Source organism: Chrysochloris asiatica, unplaced genomic scaffold, assembly GCF_000296735.1.
Source record: "Chrysochloris asiatica unplaced genomic scaffold, ChrAsi1.0 scaffold00078, whole genome shotgun sequence".
Taxonomy (NCBI): Eukaryota; Metazoa; Chordata; class Mammalia; order Afrosoricida; family Chrysochloridae; genus Chrysochloris; species Chrysochloris asiatica.
Genome location: NW_006408596.1, coordinates 7,604,071 through 7,621,459, shown reverse-complemented (window position 1 = coordinate 7,621,459; position 17,389 = coordinate 7,604,071). Strand labels below are relative to the sequence as shown.

The window sequence follows — 17,389 nt, the reverse complement described above, 5'->3', positions numbered from 1 at the left end:
TATATTTAAAGGGTCACTTTAAGTAGGAACTGACTTGACGGCACAACAACAACAATGCTTAGGATATCAATATTTATTTATTTCATTTCATTTTTGATGACTTCCAATTTGCCTAGATCCATGTTCATACATTCTATATTCTGATTAACAGACATTTTCAACTATTTCTTCTCATTTGAATTGTGCCACAAAAGATCTTGAAAGCTTAATTCCATCCACATCATTAAGGTCAACTCTACTTTGTGGAGGTAATTCTTTCCCGGTCGTATTTTGGCACAAAGTAACCACTACGTACTGTTAAAGTACTGGAATCCTGGTGTGGCAATATAGGGTAAGCATTGGACCCCTAACCACAAGACCAACAATTCAAGCCTACCAACTGCTCCTTAGAAACCCTACACAGGGTCTCTACTGATGGCACTTAACAACACTAGTATTAGTCCTTGCTATTATTATTTTAACTTATAAATCAAGTTTTATTAGCACAATTTCTAACAGACATTTGACAGTATTACTTTAAAACCAACTAATAATGGTTACCTGGAAATTCATGATGTTACTGAAGGTTCTGGCTGAGGTACCCTCAGTAAATGGTGATCGCCCATAAACCATCTCGTAAGCAATCACACCCACGGACCACCAATCGCACTCCAGGCCATAGACACCTTTGCCATCCCCATTCATCACGGTCAACACTTCAGGGGCCATGTAATCGGGAGTCCCAATTGGGAGTTTGGCATTCACCTAGAAACCCACAAGCAAAATGAATGCAGACTTTCAATTATCCTCAAGTACACTGCCAACAGTCACATTTCAGACAGAAGCTAATTTGTTACTGATTACTATTCTCCCAGGTACTTAAACCTTACATCAAGTGGCACACCATCAGGAAATGCAAACGATTTACTAGTTCAAAAAATAAAAATAAACCAGCACATAATCTAATCCAAAGGCAAAGGGCAAGAGGTGCTGATGAGCTCACCCTTTGGTAACACAAACAAAAGCTGGGTATATACCTGAAGTGGAAATTGGCTGCTCTAATACAAGTTACTGATATGATGCAACATCTCTAGCTGATGAGAATAGTGAAATTATAATAAATCCTAATGATGAATCCAGAAGATCAACCTCCCATTAATTAAAAACTGGCAGCAAGCTAGCAACATAATATTACAAATATGTGTCCTATCTCCAATTAAAAATCTTAGAAAACTGCATTTAGAATCAACATTCCTACTTAACTTGCCCACTGACAGGGCACAACATGATAAATAACTTCCACCAACAGCCAAAAGTTAATGAGTTCATTTTCCTAGACCCTGGTCCTGTGATCTCTCCCCACTGTTCAGAAACCCAGGTCCCTGCAGGCCAATGGTACTGAGTAGCTGACCTTGGCAAAGGAGATTAGGACAATACAGATCTTTTGATAAAGTTAAATGCATGCCTTTTAAAGGGCTGTCCTTTTTTTTCTGAGAATTTGTCTTTATAGCTGTTTCAGTATTGGCTTCTTCAGATGGTGCTGACAGAAGTGGGTCTTCCGCCCCCAACACATCCCCAACCTTCCTAGGCAACCTAGTAAAAGTTGACAACCCCTATCTGTCCTCAATAATGTTTTAAAGTTTCACTAAGATATAAAACTTGAAATCCAAGGATCACCTCTCTAATCTACGCCATCAAATCAGAGTGAGAGCCTAACATTAGTCATATACTGTGTTGGTGAGTTGTCCATGAACTCTATATTGTAAAGGGATCTCCCTCAGATCAGTTGTTAAATTGTCCAAAATAGCTTTCTCCCTAGTAAAGGAAGAATGTTCCCGAGTGAGCTGTGAGATTTTTATAAGTAGGCCCAACACTTTCAAGGCTGACTTGGATCAAGAAAATAAAATTTGTTTTGCTTTCATATGATTGAGGACTGAGAGGAAAATGAATGTCTAAAGAGGACAATACAAGACCTTCTATTTCCAGTGATGAAGATCACACTCTCCCAGACTATAACCTTAATTTTGTTGATAGTTCTACTCCAAGACTCCCTGGTCATAGAAAATGAACCCATTCTTTCTACTCCTTCTCTCTTCACCTCTTTCTAAGATTCACACTCTGGTACAGGCTTTCCCAAATCTATGCCCAAAAAGCAGTGTAATGGGGTTGATAGGGATGGACAACTTACACATTGGCTACCTAAAATGGCGGGGGGGGGGGGGGGGCTCTAAAGGCACGAAGTGACTGGCTTACAAGTTTTCAAGAGGGAGATTAGTTTAAGAGTATGCGGGAGACAGTAAAATTCCTACTGAATAGATCTCACCTTCTCACCTTGTCTAGAAGGATCTGGTGAAAAGATATGGGGATAAGATTCTTATGATTCATTAGTAATTGTTATCATGACTAATTGCAACTGTTACAACAGTAAAGGTAGAAGTTTTGTAAGAAAAAGGGGGCATTAGTTAATCTTACAGTCCAGGAACAGATGGCCCTAAGACCATCAAAGGAGAAGAGCATGAGTGGAATGTGGGATCCTATCCAGAGAAGCAGTGACACCAGAGATGGAGGCAGACATGAGGACATAGAGAGAGGGAGCAGGTGAGGACTCTAGACTCATGGAAAGAGAAAGGCTGTGTGCTGGCAGCCAGGAGACAGGCTTGCAAAATGTGCCCTTTGGTTGATTAAATAATTAAATAGTCCTCCATGTTTTTGTGTACATCACCACCCCACCCACCACCCCCAAAAAAAGCAGAGGGACTATAAGCAAATACTGTTGAACGATGAGGCACGGAGGAGACTGTAATCATTGCAATGAAACGTTGAGTATAAAACCGATATTCTCCCGTGTAAATGATTACTCAATTCACAATAAAAACTTAAAAAATAAAAATAAATTTAAAAAGCACTGTAATACTGTTACTCTTGAAACCACTCATTCATTAACTAGGTATTATGTCCACTCAGGAAAAAAAGTCCTCATTGAATAAGATTTCTACTTGGGAAAGCCAGTTGCTCATGCCATCCAAGAAGCACACAAGTACACCTATGTTGTAGGAGAAAAGTAGAGACAAAGTGGGGAAAACTGGTCTAAGGTAGAACCAGAATGCCTTCACGTCAAGAAAGAGTATAGCAGTTTAACTCAAGAGAGAGCCTCAGGAAGTCTGAGTCGAGACTTCTGTCCTTAAACAAGTTTCTAAATGTTACTGAATTCATTATAGGATTATGATTCAACTATAGGGTTTCAGTAAAAACCTTCAATACTGACAATGAACTTAGAAATATTTTAAATCACCAAAGTTTCAAAACTGTAAAATTTTGCTTTGATTGTTGTTGTTGTTGTTGTTAGGTGCCACCGAGTCAGAACCGACTCATAGCGACCCCATGCACAGCAGAATGACACAATGTCCAATCCTGCGCCAACCCCACCACCGCTGCCACACTTGACACCATCAATGATGCCACCTGGCCGATCCATCTCTCTGGGGGTCTTCCTCTTTTTCTCTGACCCTCCATCTTACCCAGCATGACATCCTTCTCCAGCGACTGTTCTCTCCTGACAATATGTCCAAAGTATGAGAGACGAAGCTTAGCCATCCTGGCCTCCAAGGAGCACTCTGGCTGCACTTCTTCCAAAACAGATCTATTGGTTCTTTTGGCAGTCTGTGGCACTTTCAGTATTCTCCTCCAACACCACAACTCAAAGGCATCAATTCTTCTATGGTCTTCCTTATTCACTGTCCAGCTTTCGCATCCATATGAGGTTATTGAAAATATCATGGCTTGGGTCAGGCGCACCTTAGTCCTCAAGCTGACATCTCTGCTCTTCAACACTTTAAAAAGTTCCTGTACAGCAGATTTGCCCAATGCAATACGTCGTCTGATCTCTTGACTGCTGCTTCCACGAGCGTTGATAGTTGATCCAAGAAGAATGAAGAATGGTTTGAGTATATGGTGATAATGCTACTATGTTGTTGGTTAAATGGTTACCATTCATTCCAATCACTTCAAAGGATAATTATTAAATATGCACTATTTGTACTTGTTGCATGCTATGTTATCACCATACTATACTGGTCAGAAATACTCAGTATTCCTTGTTTGTAGCTCACATGGCTAATTACTCACAACCAAAATTGACAGGAATTTGATGGGTCAGGTACAGCAGAGTGATATAACCGAATAGAAAAAATTGTCACATGCCTTGTTTTCAAATTCATGATAAGACTTAACAGAGTCAGACAACTCTCCCACTGTTTTTTGCCCTATAACAGATATGTGATTACACAAATGTATGTTTAATCATTTAATCTTCCAAATTCTATTATTAGTTTATATTAGAAAGTACCAAAAGGGAAAATACTCCGTACGTAAACCTAAAAAGGGCTGTCCATCTCCATCTACGGGTTCCCAGCAGCCAAATGGGCTAGTTATCGCTTCACATCACTCTAACACTCTCTGCTTACAACCTCCTCACAACCATTATCTGAGAACCAAATGAGAGAGGTTGAAACTGTTAGTTCTTTGCTATTTCAGATTTTGACTCATGCTTCCCACTCCCTTCAAGGCACAGTGGGAACCTAACTAATACAGTAGGTCACAACATGTTTTGGCTCAACCACAATTCTCTCTAGGCAGTGATCATTAGAACTCAGTGTTTACGAATGAAAATATTCCAGAACCTCTCCCCAAATAAGAAGCTTGAAACATATTCAACGGAAGGCAGAAAACGCAACAGACCAATGATTCACAGATATCCAAAATACACAGATAATATTTGGGGATGGTAGGAAAACAAGATGAATTTTGTAGAATTACTCTCTACATTCCACAGAGTAATTCATATGTGTATATATAAGGGTAAGTAAAAAAGCACTGTTACAAAATCATAGAAACCTTTATTGAACAAAAATATCAAAATGTGAAGCTACTTTTTCTCCATCTAAGCCAACATAACTCTGAAGACACTGTTTCCAAGTTTCTAACCATTCCCTGAAAGCTTCTATACTCTTATTTGTACCATGTTAAAACAGAAGTTTTGGCATCCTCAAGGGACTCTAATCATGTTCCTTTCAATGTGCTTTGAGTTTTGGAAAAAAAGAAGTCTGAAGGGGCAAGAACAGGGCTTTAGAGTGGATGGGGTAAGGTTTCCCAACACAATCCTCATATAACAGTCCTTGCTACCCTTGAAGTATGAACAGCTGCATTACTATGATGGCAAAAAATTCCTTGGCACAACTTTCCTGGCATTTTTCATTTTTCAGAAAAAAACTTCTTATGTTCCTCAAAAAACTCTATCAAGGTAATTCCTTTGGAATCTCAAAACATAGTCATTATACCCTTCTGGGTTGATCTCTCTACCTTGAATTCAACTGGCCCAGCAAATCTCCCTGGAAACTATACATTTTTTTAATGCATTCTAACGAGACTAAGATAAGTGTTTGAAATGGCTTCAAAAAGTATGGGGGGAGGCAGGGAAGTACATGGAAAAATAGAATGAAAAAATAATGCAATCTTTCCATGAACTTTTTAATGCCCTCTTGTATTACTGAGAGAATTTGACAGGAGACAACTTGATCACAGAGACATGTTTTAAAACATTTTAAAAATATATAAACCCATCCACATATAAATTACCAGGAGCCCTGGTAATGTAGTGCATTACGAGATGGGCTGCTAACTGCAAGGTTAGTGATTCTAATCTACCAGTAGCTCCTTGAGGGTAAAAAATGAGGGGTTTTGCTCCTGTAAAGATTTGCAGCCTCAGAAACCTTACCCTCTACACGGTTGCTGTAAGTCAGATCCACAGCACAATAACCACCAACCACCATGTATGAACGGGAACCCAAGTAGCAATACCTTTTTATTTACCCTTGTATATTAACAGAAAACAGAACCTACATTAGAACTGCAAAACAGTCTATTAAAGAAAGCCTATGTTTAACCCACCGTCATTGATATAAAATATTACAACATTAATTTTAATTATAAATCCACACTTCACATTAGAGTGCAGATTATTGGTATTATGATGCAAAAGAATCCTGGAGTGGTGCAAACAAGTTAGTGCCCTTGATTACTAACTGAAAGGTTAGAGATTCAAGTCTACACATTGGCACAATTTGTCTTAAATCACAGAAATGTCAATGGTGAAAAGTTTTTCTCATTTCCTTAGCCACATTCTGAACTAAAAAGCACAAAATTCTAATGAGGCGATTCTCTCCCCAAGGGAAGTGGAGGTGTGATGTTCTCAAGTGTGTGCTACTGACACGTGCCACATCTCCAGGATGCAAACAATCAAGGATTGAGCCTTCAGCTACAAATAAATCCGAGTGTCCCCGGGAGGCTCCCTGCCTGCAGTGAAGGTTGCTAGGATTAAAGAACTGAAAAGGGCAGTTGGAATCCTGGAAAAACAGCAAACTGAGATGTACAGGAAGCCAGTCTCTCCACTGAGGGCTGTGAAAAGAGTGAATTCCAAAACAAGGAGACCAAGCCAGGCTTACTCTTAATCCCAATTATTTACCAAACTGTGTCTTTGGATCTTAATCTAGTTTATTGAATAAGTTTCCTTACTGCAAATACATATAACAGCCTATATGTAGTGGTTACGAGTCAGCAGTTCGAAACTACCAGCCATTCTGCAGAAGAAAGATGAAGCTTTTTGCTCCTGCAAAGATTTACAGCTTCGACCACCTGAAATGAGGGGCCGATAGAGGTGACAGAGGTTAAGTGACTGGCTTACAAGTTTTCAAAAGGGAGTTTAGTTTAAGAGTGGGAAGGTGAGGAGGTAGAGTCCCCACTGAATAGTTTTCATCTTATCTAGACAGGTCCGGTGAAAGGAGATGGGGATAGGATTCTTGTGATTCAATAGTGAGTAATTGTTATCATGACTAATTGCGACTGTCACAATTGTAAAGATAGAGGTTTTATTACAAAAACAGGGGATTAATCTTACAGTCCAGAAGCAGAGGACCCTAGGACCATCAAGGGAGAAGAGTACGAGGGAAATGTGGGACCCTATCCAGAGAAGCAGTGACACCAGAGATGGAGGCAGAGATGAGGAAATGGAGAAAGGGAACAGCTGAGGACTCTGGACTCAAGGAAAGAGAGGGACTAGCAGCTGCTGGCGGCCAGGAGGCAGGCTTGCCGAATGTGCCCTTTAGCTGTTTGAATGATTATATATTCCTGAGTGTTTTTGTGTACATCCCACCTCAGCCCCCCAAAAAGCCAGAGGGAATGGAAGCAAATACTGTTGAATAAAGACACACAGAAGAGATTGTAATCATTGCAATGAAACAATGGTGTACATCCAATGCTCTCCCATGTAAACTATCACTCAGTTTACAATAGATAAATTAAAAAAAAAAAGATTTACAGCCACGGAAACCCCAAGCAGGGTTGCTATGAGTTGGAACCGACTCCACAGTACACCATCACCACCATCATAAGTTAATTACTTAGCTTTCTGATGCTTCTTAATCTATTGCAATAGCTATCACTTAGAAGAGGGAAAGAAGACAATGTCCCCAGGGGGAACATTTTTGGTTGTCACACTGGGGGAACAGAGTATTCTTGGCACTTAGATGCATGGGTCGATTTATATCACCAATCTATTGTTTAAGTTTTGGAATTCCAGGTGACAAAACTGCACTGTTAATGTTTTTCTTATGTTGTATTCCACATCCTGTTTCTGAATTGAACACAATCATTAAAATATAAAATTTCTGATACAGTAATAGAATTTTTAATGACTAATTCAACAGAGTCTAAGATCATAACCAGCAAAGTAATAATAATAATAATGCTACAGTTGAGAAACCCTGACTTTGGACCACATAGGCAGCCTGAATACCAAGTAAATTACCTCAAGTAGGTCTCAAATCTGCAGAGCACGGAGGTCACACATTAGAGTACAGAGTTAATGCTACTACCAGACACAAACCTAGCAATATCCTTCTTTTCCTTCAAATAACTTCAGAAAAAAGGAAACTTCATATACAGAAAGGACATAACCCTCGGCTCTAGAAAGACAGCTTCTCCAGTCTCTTAATCTATGCATCTGAATTCAAATCGGTATTTTTTAGAGAAAAGCCAAAAGGCCAAGTTCCTAAAGGTATGTCTAGGTCACCGAGCGGCTCAATTGTAAAATTATGACTTAAAATCTTGAAAGATTTTTTTGTTCACTTGGTCATCTTTGTCCTACAGTATTCTTACTCTTGAGCTCAACAGCTACCATCCCACCTTTGTAATCAGCATGGGGACTGTGGCTTAATTTTTACCCCAGATCTTAAGGTCAGCGGTTCGAAACTACCAGCCGCTCCGCGGGAGAAAGATGAGGCTTTCTACTCCCGTAAGGATTTACACCCTCGGAAAGCCTGTTCAGGGTCGCTATGGGTCGGAACCGACTCGACGGCATTTAACAACAACAACAACAAAGACTTAAATAGGACATTTGGACCACTTGGTTCTTAATACTTAAGGGCACTCCATTGAAATATTCTGGTAACTAGTTTCAATTTTGCTACATGGGAAACAGGATTTGAGATAAAGATGGTTAGATTCCATCAACATATTTTAAAGTGTAACGTAATATCAGAGAAGACAGCCTAGAACGAACAAGGAAAATGAAAAGAAAAACAAAGTAAGTATTTCTTCTTTCTTTTTTACCATACTGTTAAGAGTATTCTTAGAAATGTTCTGTACAGTATTAACAGACAGGATGCATAAAAGGGTTCCAAGGTTAAGTAAGTCTGAAAAACAGCTCTGTGTCTCTCACTCATGGAGTCATTTCAGCCACTGGCAGAAGAAGGCTCTAACATGGCTCTCAGCTTTACACAGTGTTTCACAAACTGATGGGAACGCAACACAACAACTATTAGGTGATCTCTTTCCATTTCATTACCATTTTATTTGAATTCATTTTAGCCGCAGATCCAAAATCCACCAGTTTAATATGCCCTGTTCGGTCAATAAGAATATTCTCAGGCTTGATATCTCTGCAAGAAAATTGGGGTCACAAATGAGTGTTGTTTTCTCTCTTCTAATCAACAAGCAACTGTCGATCTAGAATATCAATTCTGTTAAGAATCTTATTGCATATATTCTGGTACATATACCTCGCTATTGATTTTCATCTGTTTTACGGAACAAATTTTAAGTAAAAATAAATAATGATAAAATAAACACATGTTATTAGATGGATTATTTCTTGTAGAGACACACATTAGACATTGTGGAAATTAAAGTCAAAAGAATGTAGCTAGTCAATAAAAAGCTAAGACTGAAATCTAAATTCCATGATTGCTGATCTAACCATCATTCCGTTACCACAACCTTCTAAGATGTACATAAACATCGGATGAGTAAGGACGTGCAGAAACCAGGGCTTTGAACCCGTTCTGACCAGTTCAGTCATGGCTGATGAAACATCACTACAACAGACCCAAACTTTTAAAATGTGGGTGAACACTAACTGGAAGAGGAAAATCATGAGTCAAAATCAAAGCCCTGCTAGAGACATAATCTCCCTCTTAGAAAACAAGGGCAGCCTACACCAACGGAGTGGAAAACAAAGATGGCAGCCGACAATGCAGCTATGAATCTGCGTCGCTTCCAGAGTGCTGGCAAAACTCCCATCTCCCACATCAGGCTCCTGAAAGGGGTCATTATGCCTCTCCCAAGTTTCCCATTCATTCCAGGGCTTGAATCCATAATTTTTCCTGTCCTGTTTCAGTTCTGAGTAATCCAAATTTAGAAGACAACAAAACAGGGTCTGTTCTGGTTTTATGTTTTTGGCCAGGGCTGAAATGGTTCAAAGCAGTATGAAAGCTTGGTAAAAATAATAACTGACTGAGGATTTTGTAGAACTCCTTTGTAAATAAATTACTCACAGGTATACTTAGAGATATAACTCCAAGGTCTTTACTACATGATATGCCAATTCCTTCTGCAAACCAAATCCCAGTTTTCAACCATATAAACCAAAGAACCCATGCGGGTGCCTTGGTAGCTACAATAACTGCTCTAACTAGCAAACGTCACAACATTCCCATTCTAAACCTACTGCTGAAGAGGCAAGCAGAAGTGTCTGCCATTCTGGAAAGCTGACTTTCACCCAGCTACAGGTAACACTAGATAAAAATTGGATGGAACAGTATTTTGATGCTGAAATCATTTATCCATTCACTCTCTGTATAAACTCTTAAGTGATACAAATTCTTCACGTGCCACCAGAGTTATACTTACCGATGTACATATCCCATCTGATGAACACTGTGAACAGCCAGAATCAGTTCGGCTAGATAAAACTGAATCATATTTTCATCTAGTTGGTCCTCATATCTATTCAAGAGTGACAGCAAGTCCCCTCCGGGCTGGTATTCCATGACCTGTATAGAATGCCAAAGTTAATCATTCTTCACACACCCCAAAAAGAGAACACCTCTATTAGATCCTCAAATACTGCCTGACATGTTATAATTACAACGTTTTCACAAAGCAATGAAGATATGCAAGATATAGGGCAAGTAATGTAGGATGAGGTCTCTGCCCTAAGGAAATTACATCCATTATCAGAGAGAGTCAATACAATGAACCCCAGACACCAGCCACAGTGTTTGCAAGGCAAGCTTGAAATGCTGAATTAAATCCACCCACTTACCCACCCACCCAGTCGACACCCCAGACATTGCCTAGGATAAGGTACACAGCATAGAGGGAAATTCCTGGAGGGCAACAAACTCTCCCGCATCCTTTTTACCTGTTTCTTCAGCACCCCGCAGAATACAGGCTGTTGTTGGCATAATAAATGTGATACAATCTCTTCCTTTAACAGGAGGGCCAGCTGAAGTTTTTGTTAAAAATTTAAATGTGAACACACACCCTTTGACCTAGTAATTCCACTTGTAACAACTGATTTCATAGATACTTACAGTGGTTTTCAGATAAACAGATTCACTGCAGCATTTATGCAACAAGGGGGAAAAATGTCTGGAAATCATTCAAGTATTGATCAATAAGAGACTGGCCAAAATATTACACAGCAAATGAAGTGATATGATGCAGCCACTGAAAACGGACTGGATCCATCCCACTGTCATGGGAAGCTGCCCAAGATAACAAAATGTGTCAAGTATGACCCTTTTTTGTGTGTGAGAAAAAGCAAATTATTACAACGGTTGATATGTACATTGAAAAAAAAATCTGGGAAATTTTTATTAACAAAAACACTGTTCTTCAGTGTTTCGTTTTGTTATGCATAAAGTCACTATGAGTTGGTACCTACTCAACAGCACCTAACAACAATATCTTCCAAATCCTGTAACTACCAGCTCAAAAGTATGGATGTTGAGACACTTGGGAGTGGCTGAATTGAAAATGAGGGTGGTAAGGAAATGACCATTTTCAAAGAGATGCAACTCATCCATCTTAATTGTAGCAAATAAACAAGATAATAACTTCTAATTACAGACAGAAACAAAGGAAACTATCAGCGCAAAGAGTTAGAGAGCGTCTTAGGGGAAGGTCTCTGAGATTCCACTGAAGCTGAAACCTAAATGATACTGCCATTCCTGCAAAGAACGTGGAAAAGCATGTGTGAAGATCTTAGGTGAATGTCAAGGACGGTAGATCCAGACAAAGAGAAGGTGCCCTAGGTAAATGTGAATTAAGCAGAAGCTAGACCATATAGGTGTGGTAGGCCATGGGACAAAAATGGTACAGCTAATGGGTAGACACTTATATCATGGGAGAATTTCCCTTTATGTCTTTTCAAATAAATCTCTGATTTGCTTTGGTATAGTTTTATTGGAAGTCACATGCCTCATATTGGCTACTGGATATTTGTTATTAATCCTATAACTTACTGAACAGAATAATTCACCCTACCATGTTATCTGCCTCTAAATTTGCAGTACTTTAAAAAAAAAAAAAATGTGGAAGACTTGCGACCAATTAAAAATATGAGCATGTGGTTTAATTTCAATTACTTAAGAATTATATTTTCATGTTTTAACATAAACATAAATTGTTAGTGTGTTTACTTTTAAATTTCAATCTGTTTGCTACAGTACAATGCAGTTATAATGACAACTTTGCTACAATATACTTGCTGCTGCAAATAAACCATTTGGAAAAAAAAAAATTTTTTTTTAAATACTCCCCCAAAGAAATGAAATCTTTCCTCTTTTTGATAATAACCTGGTGTGAGGTAATGAATCAATAAACAGCTTTGAGGCCAGTTTGCCTGGAGTGGCTTCACAACACTTTCTGTTTCATCCTCTGTGTCATGGGGATGAGACTATCCCCCTCACAGGACTGTGTATGGGATCAAGTGAGACACAGTCCCCAGAGGGTCTGACACGGATTCCTTCTCCTGGCCTCCCTTTACTAAGCACTCCTGTCTGCTCTGGCTGGTGACGAGCTGGGACCTATTTTGATCATTGTGGCACCCATGTTAATCTTGACTGAGTTTTCCTGCCTTTCATTTCAGTATCCCATTTTATTAATCATGCCATAAGTGCCTTTTCTTTTAAGTCATCTCAAAGTCTTTCAGGAAAAAGGCAAGATTCAAGTAAACTTCGTAATAAAATAAAAAACTGTAAGTCTCTCAACTACTAGTGCATTCAGAAGTCGGCTCTGGAATGCAGGCTGTCACAGCCCCTGTGTAAACACGTTTGGTTTTAGTCCAGAATTAGACAAAAGTTCAAGACAGTCAGACCTGGAACACCTGCACATGCTCCAAAAAAACCGCCCAGGTTGCTTGTGTACAGAGTCCAGGAAGTCTGTTCACCACCAAGTCACCCCCATACCAGAGACCCCATGGGAGCCAATGGTTTGCCCGCTATGAGGATTCCAAGGAACCTGGGTGCCCACCCCATCACAAGTAGACCTCCAACAAGAAATAGGCAGCCATTCAATTTGCAGAGTAAGCTTCCATTTTGTCAACATTTTCTAAAAAAAAAAAAAAAATTTGCTGAAAAAACAAATTCATAAACTAATAAGCACACTGATAGTTAAGAGGAGTGGCAGCTAAAATGCTTTATTTCCCCTAGTTCCCAACAGACATAAGCGACTCGTCCTCAACCCTTTAAGAGGCCACAAGAACCACCTGGCTCCCTATGCCTCACCTACTCATTGCAACCTGGTTCTTGAAAGGCCCTGGGTATGTGGGTGAACTGAATTGGTACGTCTGTTTTAAATATATATTGACATTAAAAATGTCTTAAACATCCCTCAAAAAAGAACGAAATCCACAGATAATAGCAGAAGTACTTATGCTTTCAAAACAGAAATGCCTTAAATAAGAAGAGCGCATATTTATGACACACTGCAGTTGGAAAATTTCTAACCTGGCTCTAACCAAAGATGTGAACAAACAAAATGGCTTATAAGTTTAAGGCTAAGGAGGTCAAAGCCTTCGCAGTCATTGGCAACTTTTAAGATCTCAGAAACTGCTGCTTAGTACTCCTAAATTCTACTCACAATTACCAGTAAAATAGTTCAGAAAATAAGCACTATCTCTTAAAAAGGTGAAATCCTGTGTTCTTTGCTCCTATTCAGAAGATCCAAGTTCCTGAGCTGAGAATCCTCACCCAAACTAGATTAGTCCTTCCTGTGAGTCAAGCAGCTGTCTAAGTATCATCACTCTTCAAAACCAGGCTTGATTGAGAAAACAAGCCACAAAAATTACAACAGCTGAACGGAGGCAGCACATCCCACATGTGGCCAAAACGACAGACTTCTAAATAGAATGTTGTTGTTGCTTAGTACCGTGGAATCGGTTCCGACTCATAGTGACCCTGCACAGGGTTTCCGAGGCTGTAAATCTTTACGGGAGCAGAACGCTTCATCTTTCTCCCACAGAACAGCTGGTAGTTTCGAACTGCTGATCTTAAGGTTGGCAGCCTGACTCGTAACCATTACACTACCAAATGAGTCCTTATCAATGAAACTAATCAAACTTGGTCCACTAACCTGGATCAAGGTTGTCGTCATTAGTTACCATCAAGTCAGCCCTAACTCATGGTCACCCCATATACAACAGAAAGAAACACTGCCCAGTTCTGGGCCATCTTCGCAATTGATGGCATACTCAATCCACTGAGGTACTCATCTCCCAGCACTGTATCAGGCATGAAACTGCTGTCATCCACAGAGTCTTCATTGTCCAATTTTTTAAAGTAGATAGCCAGGTCTTTCTCCCTAGTCTTAGTCTGAAAGCTGTACTAAAACCTGTCCACATTGGATGAACCTGCTGGTATTTTATACTGAAGTCACTGGTGTTTGCATATAATAGAATAATAGTAAGAGAAATTAAGTCTTGATACATGCTATAGTATGGATGCAGCTTGAAGACAAGATGATGATTATCCACATCCACAGTCCTGGTGTGGCACCGTAGGAAAAACTCTGGACTGCTAGCCACAAGGTCAGCAGTTCAAACCCACCAGACGCTCTCAGAAACCCTATACAGGATTACTGTGAGTAGGAATCCACTTGACAACATACAACAAAACCAACAACAATGACGTCTGCATTTGGAGCAAGGCAGAGTGAAGAAAAGGACAAAAGGAAACAACCCAAAGGGCTAATGGACCACACAAATCCCAATTTCAATGACCCTGAGGCTAGAACTAGATGGTGGCCAGCTAACACTGCTGACTGCTCTAACCGAGATCACAAGAGGTGGACCTGGAAGGAGTACAAGAAAAATGTGGAACTTCAAACAAACAGACTTAGCAATCAAATATAGATTGGTAACCCCTGACACTAAGGCCCTTAGATACTCTTCAGACCTGAAACTGAACTCACCCTTGTGGCTCCATTTTCAACCAAACAACAGACACTGTCTGTAAGGTGAACGAACAATCACACCTAGGAGGTATGCACGGTTTAGAACAAAGAGCCACATTCCATCTAAAGGGCATTGTTTGTTCAGGGATAAAGTTCAAAAGCAAGAAGACATAGAAAAGAAGGACGAATGGAAACAGGAAACATAAGAAGGAAATGGGACTGCATTCAGTATCACAAAACTTGCATGAACTGGTAAATGGAAAATCAATTTGCTATATAAACCTTCCATCCAAATGACAATAAAAAGCTTAAAAATTTTTCTGATAGGTTCATTCTTATAATAAAAATAAACTTACAAAATGAAATTTATATGTAACTGGGGAAAAAAGGATATTATGCTGAACAAAATAAGACAATCACAAAAGGATAAATATTGTATGACTTCACTTATAAAAAGAGAAGAAAAGGCAAATAAATGTCTAGAGATCAAAGTCTATTAATGGTTACCAGGATCGGAGGGAGGAAAAAAAGGGTGTTCAACTGTGATGGAAAAATCACTGATTAAGGTCAAAGTTGTACAGCTGATTGTTGTAATTGCTGTCTTTAAGTTGCACACCTTTAAAAAACTGAACTGGAAAAATTGTGGGACAGATACATTTACAATGACAACCAAAAACAAAACATAAGGAATAGTTGCTGAGGCTGCTTGTGTACAATCACATGGGATTTCGTTCCATGGTTAGGACGTTAGGGTCATCCCAATTAACTGGTCTAATAATATATTTAGCGCTTCTCTTCTACCTCCTTGTTTGTTGTGTACTTCCTTGGGTCTAAAAATTTGTAAGCAGTCATACAAGTCACAACAATTAGTCTCTATTCACCTGGAACAACAGAGGAAGCAGGAGACTCAGGGATAAGAGGATTATATGGAATGTGTGACTTTTGCCTCCATGAACAACTGCCTCCTTTGCCATTAGATCAGAAGAATGGGACGGTGCCCTGATATCATTACTGAACATTCTGGCCAAAGATTCCATAGAAGATCCTGCTCAAAAGGGCAAAAATGTGGAACACAATTTGGAATTTTCATGGGCTTTAGACTCTATACTATGCAAAGGCATTCAACTGTGTGGATCATAACACACTATGTATAACATTGAGAAGAATGGAATTTCCAAAATATTTGTGTTCACGTGGGAACCTGTACGTAACAGACGAAAAGACAGTTGTTCAAATAGAACAAGAGGACACTGAATGGGTTAAAATCAGGAAAGGTATGTAGCAGGGTTGTATCTTTTCACCATAAATATTCAATTTATATGCTGAGCAAATAACACAAGAAGCTGGACTACACGTGGCATCAGAATTGAAGGAATATTCAATAACAACCTGTGATATGTAGATCACACAATTTTGCTTGATGAAAGCAAAGAGAACTTTAAGCACTTACTTATGAAAATCAAAGACTACAACCTTCAGTATGAATTACAATTTAACGTAAAGGACAAAAATCCTCACATATGGACCAATAAACACCACCACAACAAATGAAGGGAAGATTGAAGCTGTCAAGGATTTCATTTTACTTGGATCCATACTCAATGCTCATGGAGGCAGTAATCAAGAAAACAAATGACATATTGCATTAGGCTAACCACTTCACAGACCTCTTTACAGTGTTCAAGAGCAAAGATGTCACTTTGAGGACTACCTGACCTAAACCATGGTCTTTTCAATCACCTCCTATATATAAGAAAGCTGCATATTGAGTAGTGAAGACAGAATTGATACATTTGATTTAATGTATGGACAAAAAATATTGAAAGCACCAAAGACGATTAGAACAAACACATCTGTCTAGAAAAAAGTACAACCAGAATGCTCCTTAGAAGTGCAGATGGCGAGACATCATTTCACATCTGTTGGACATGTTATCAGGAGGGACCAGTTCCAGCAGAAGGACAACATGCTTGGTAAAGCAGAGAGTCAGAGAAAAAGTAGACCACCAATAGATGGGCTGACATACTCGCTACAACAATGGGCTCAAACGTAGTAAAGCGTGAGGATGATCAGGCAATGTTTTGTTCTTTTGTATATAGGGCTGCTATGAGTCAGAGCTTACTTTGTGGCATTTAGAAGACTTTCTGGAACCATGATGGGTAGATGAACCACAGAAACTATTGTTCTGAGATTATCTTTAAATCTTAAATGAAAAATATTCCCTGAAGTCTTCTTAAAGCCTACAAATAGTTTAGCTTAATTAGTAAAAAAGGGCTGCTCTAAACATTATGCTTTTATGAAAATTATCTATATGAGAATAGCAATGAATCTGTAAAACACTTCATAACATGAATGAACCAGGGAACATTATGCTGAGTGAAATTAGACAATCATAAAAGGTCAAATATTGTATGAGACTGATGTAAAAAAACTCAAGAAAAGATCTTCAAGCTAAAAGAAACATTCTTTGATGATTACCAGGGTGGGAGGTAAGGGAGAGTAATTCACTGGCTAGAGGATAGACACATTAACTCAAGTGATGCAGAGGGCAAAATAAAGAAAGAAGTTTAACATACAAAGAGTGAAGTTGGCAGAAGAATGATGAAGATAGTTAAAGACA

At 39.2% G+C, this 17,389-nt stretch overlaps 1 protein-coding gene across 2 annotated transcripts in view; it reads right to left on the bottom strand.

The window, feature by feature from the left end:
• Positions 1–17,389, bottom strand: part of CIT (citron (rho-interacting, serine/threonine kinase 21)) — a 294,107-nt gene that overhangs the window by 223,260 nt on the left and 53,458 nt on the right. For both annotated transcript variants that reach the window (XM_006865452.1, XM_006865453.1), the window contains exons 5-7: positions 10,222–10,364; positions 8,879–8,972; positions 541–744 (exon numbers count right to left, since the gene is read on the bottom strand). In XM_006865452.1, coding sequence (XP_006865514.1) covers positions 541–744; positions 8,879–8,972; positions 10,222–10,364 — 441 coding nt within the window. The remainder of the gene's footprint in view (positions 1–540; positions 745–8,878; positions 8,973–10,221; positions 10,365–17,389) is intronic.